The 2,579-nt window shown below is 42.0% G+C and overlaps 1 protein-coding gene across 1 annotated transcript; it reads left to right on the top strand.

Annotated features, from left to right (window-relative positions):
* Positions 1 to 786: 786 nt before the first annotated feature.
* On the top strand, positions 787 to 1,821 carry TAAR2 (trace amine associated receptor 2). Its single transcript, XM_074169003.1, has one exon. The coding sequence runs from the start codon at positions 787 to 789 to the stop codon at positions 1,819 to 1,821; it is 1,035 nt and encodes a 344-aa protein (XP_074025104.1).
* Positions 1,822 to 2,579: the final 758 nt, after the last annotated feature.

The following is a 2,579-nucleotide window of genomic DNA, read 5'->3' as shown; positions in this document are numbered from 1 at the left end:
GTGTAGGGAAAGAAAAGAATTCTTTCTTATCATACCCATTTTGCAACAGATTTCCATCGGATGTGTTCACTGCTAGTACTTCGTAATCCACAGCAGGTGAGTTTAGCATCACGGCTAGTTTGGAGAAGGGGATTTTGGCAGCTGATTTGGGACTCTTCAGCTGAGCGTTTAGGTGAATAGTTCATTAACTGAGATCTCCCAGAAAGGTGAGGTGTGTGAGCTCAGATAACATTTCTCCTACAGAAAAAAGACCAACATTCTAAGATCAAAGAGGCAAATATATACTGTATTCACAGACCGAAGTGAACTTGAGGGATTGAGTGATTTCTTTGTCTGTGCATCTTTTTCTTCCACCACTTAATAATTACTAATATTATGATGTATATAAAATACAAGAACCATATCTTACAAAATGTTGCTAGGGCAATACAATGCACAAAATAAAATCGATGGTATCATGTAATTCGGTTAATTTAAGAGGTCATAAAGTTTACTTTCATCTGCTTTGTTTTAACTATTATTTGCAATGCATTGGATAATAGCTTCCAGTTACCAGATTTCATGTACCATTTCAGAAAAACAATGGGTTGCAGCTGGTCCCTATTTAAGCCAAGGGAAAGTTTGCCTCTGAATTACCACCTTTCACTCAGTAATTTAATTCCTGCTCTTGATTTCCTTTCTCTTGTATTCTTACTTTAGGACTTGGAATCTTTTGGAAACTCGTGAAAATTAAAACTGCCCTGTGGAACTGCATCTCCAGTGGAAAAATCAAATAAAGGATGGATGATGCTTTCTCCAAATATCTCCAGGGATTTGACTGATTGCTCTGAGTTTGGAAACAGCTCCTGTCCTGAGAGCTTTAGGTCGCCGGGAGTGCGAGGGGTAATGTATGTGTTCATAACAGCAGCCTTCATTCTCACCGTCTTGGGGAATCTGGCCATCATCCTTTCCATCTCCTATTTCAAGCAGCTTCATTCCCCGACCAATTTCCTCCTCCTCTCCATGGCCGGCACGGATTTCCTGCTGGGCTTTGCCATCATGCCCTACAGCATGGTGAGGTCTGTGGAGCACTGCTGGTATTTTGGGATGCCCTTCTGCAAAGCCCATTACAGTTTCGACCTGATGCTCTGCTTGGCTTCCATTTTCCACCTTTGTTCCATCGCCGTGGACCGGTTTTACGCCATTTGCCACCCTCTGCGTTACACCAGCACCATGACCCTTCCGACCATAAAAAAAATCATAGCCACGTGCTGGTCGGTGCCCGCCGCTTTTGCTTTTGGTGTGGTTTTCTCAGAAGCTTATGCTTCGGGCATCGAGGGCTATGAAATGCTGGTGAAATGCTCGAGCCTGTGCCCCATCGTGTTCAACAAACTCTGGGGGGCTGTGTTATTTACGGTTGGTTTGTTCGCTCCTGCTTGTATCCTGGTAGGGATTTACGTGAAAATTTTTACAGTCTCCCAAAGGCACACACGTGAGTTGAGCCAGGCACACAGGCACCCGAAAAGTGACAAGGAAAATGAGTATTCTAAGAACAAAGACAGGAAAGCTGCCAAGACTTTGAGTATAGTTATGCTGGGTTTCTTAATATGCTGGTTTCCTTGTTTTCTCGCAATCTTACTTGATCCATTTTTCAATTTCTCTACTCCTTTACCTTTGTTTGATGCTGTGAACTGGCTTGGCTACTTAAATTCTTTCTGCAATCCATTAATATATGGCTTTTTCTATCCATGGTTTCGGAAAACATTTAAACTTATCTTAAAAGGAAAAATATTTAACCCACATTTTCGTACAGTAAAAATTTTATCTGAAGATCAGTCATAGTAGCAGATACTACTACTGGCAGCAGCTCTAGAAATGAAGAGGAAACAATGGATTGATTAAAGGACATTCATGGCTCAGTAAAAGCCTGAAATGTGCAATATTAATTTTATGAGTCAGTCCTGTAGAATTATCTCATCAAATATATCTTTAACAAAATCAGACTCATTTTACATTATATTCATTTACTACTTGTGTTCACTCTTAGTGCCTTGATAGTCTTTCAGATTTTTAAGCCTTTCTAGAATATCGTAATGTGTTGGGGGGGGTTAATTTCAGAAAGTTTTTACATACAGTCCATAAATTCAGTATTTCACCTAATCTTGCATGCATGCAGCCAATATTTCTTGAAGTTCATCGTAAGTAATCTCCTAAAGTGAACAGATCCCAGGCTAATATGGTGACAGCCTTTGTCACCCTTTTGTGACTGGGCCATTAGCAGATGTATAGAGTTTGCTGTTATTCCCGAAAGGGTGAGGGACTTGGGTCCTTTTAGTCTGGAGAAGAGAAGGCTGAGGGGGGATCTGATCAACGCCTATAAATGCTTAAAGGGTGGGTGTCAGGAGGATGGGGCCAGTCTTTTTTCAGTGGTGCCCAGTGACAGGACAAGAGGGAAAGGGCACAAATGTGAACATGGGGAGTTCTGTCTAAAGATGAGGAGGAACTTCTTTCCTGTGAGGGTGGCAGATCCCTGGAAGAGGCTGCCCAGAGAGGTGGTGGAGTCTCCTTCTCTGGAGACATTCCAAACCTGCCTGGACACG

The sequence above is a fragment of the Numenius arquata genome, chromosome 2, assembly GCF_964106895.1.
Source record: "Numenius arquata chromosome 2, bNumArq3.hap1.1, whole genome shotgun sequence".
Lineage (NCBI taxonomy): Eukaryota > Metazoa > Chordata > Aves > Charadriiformes > Scolopacidae > Numenius > Numenius arquata.
This window is presented reverse-complemented; position numbering and strand designations above follow the sequence as displayed.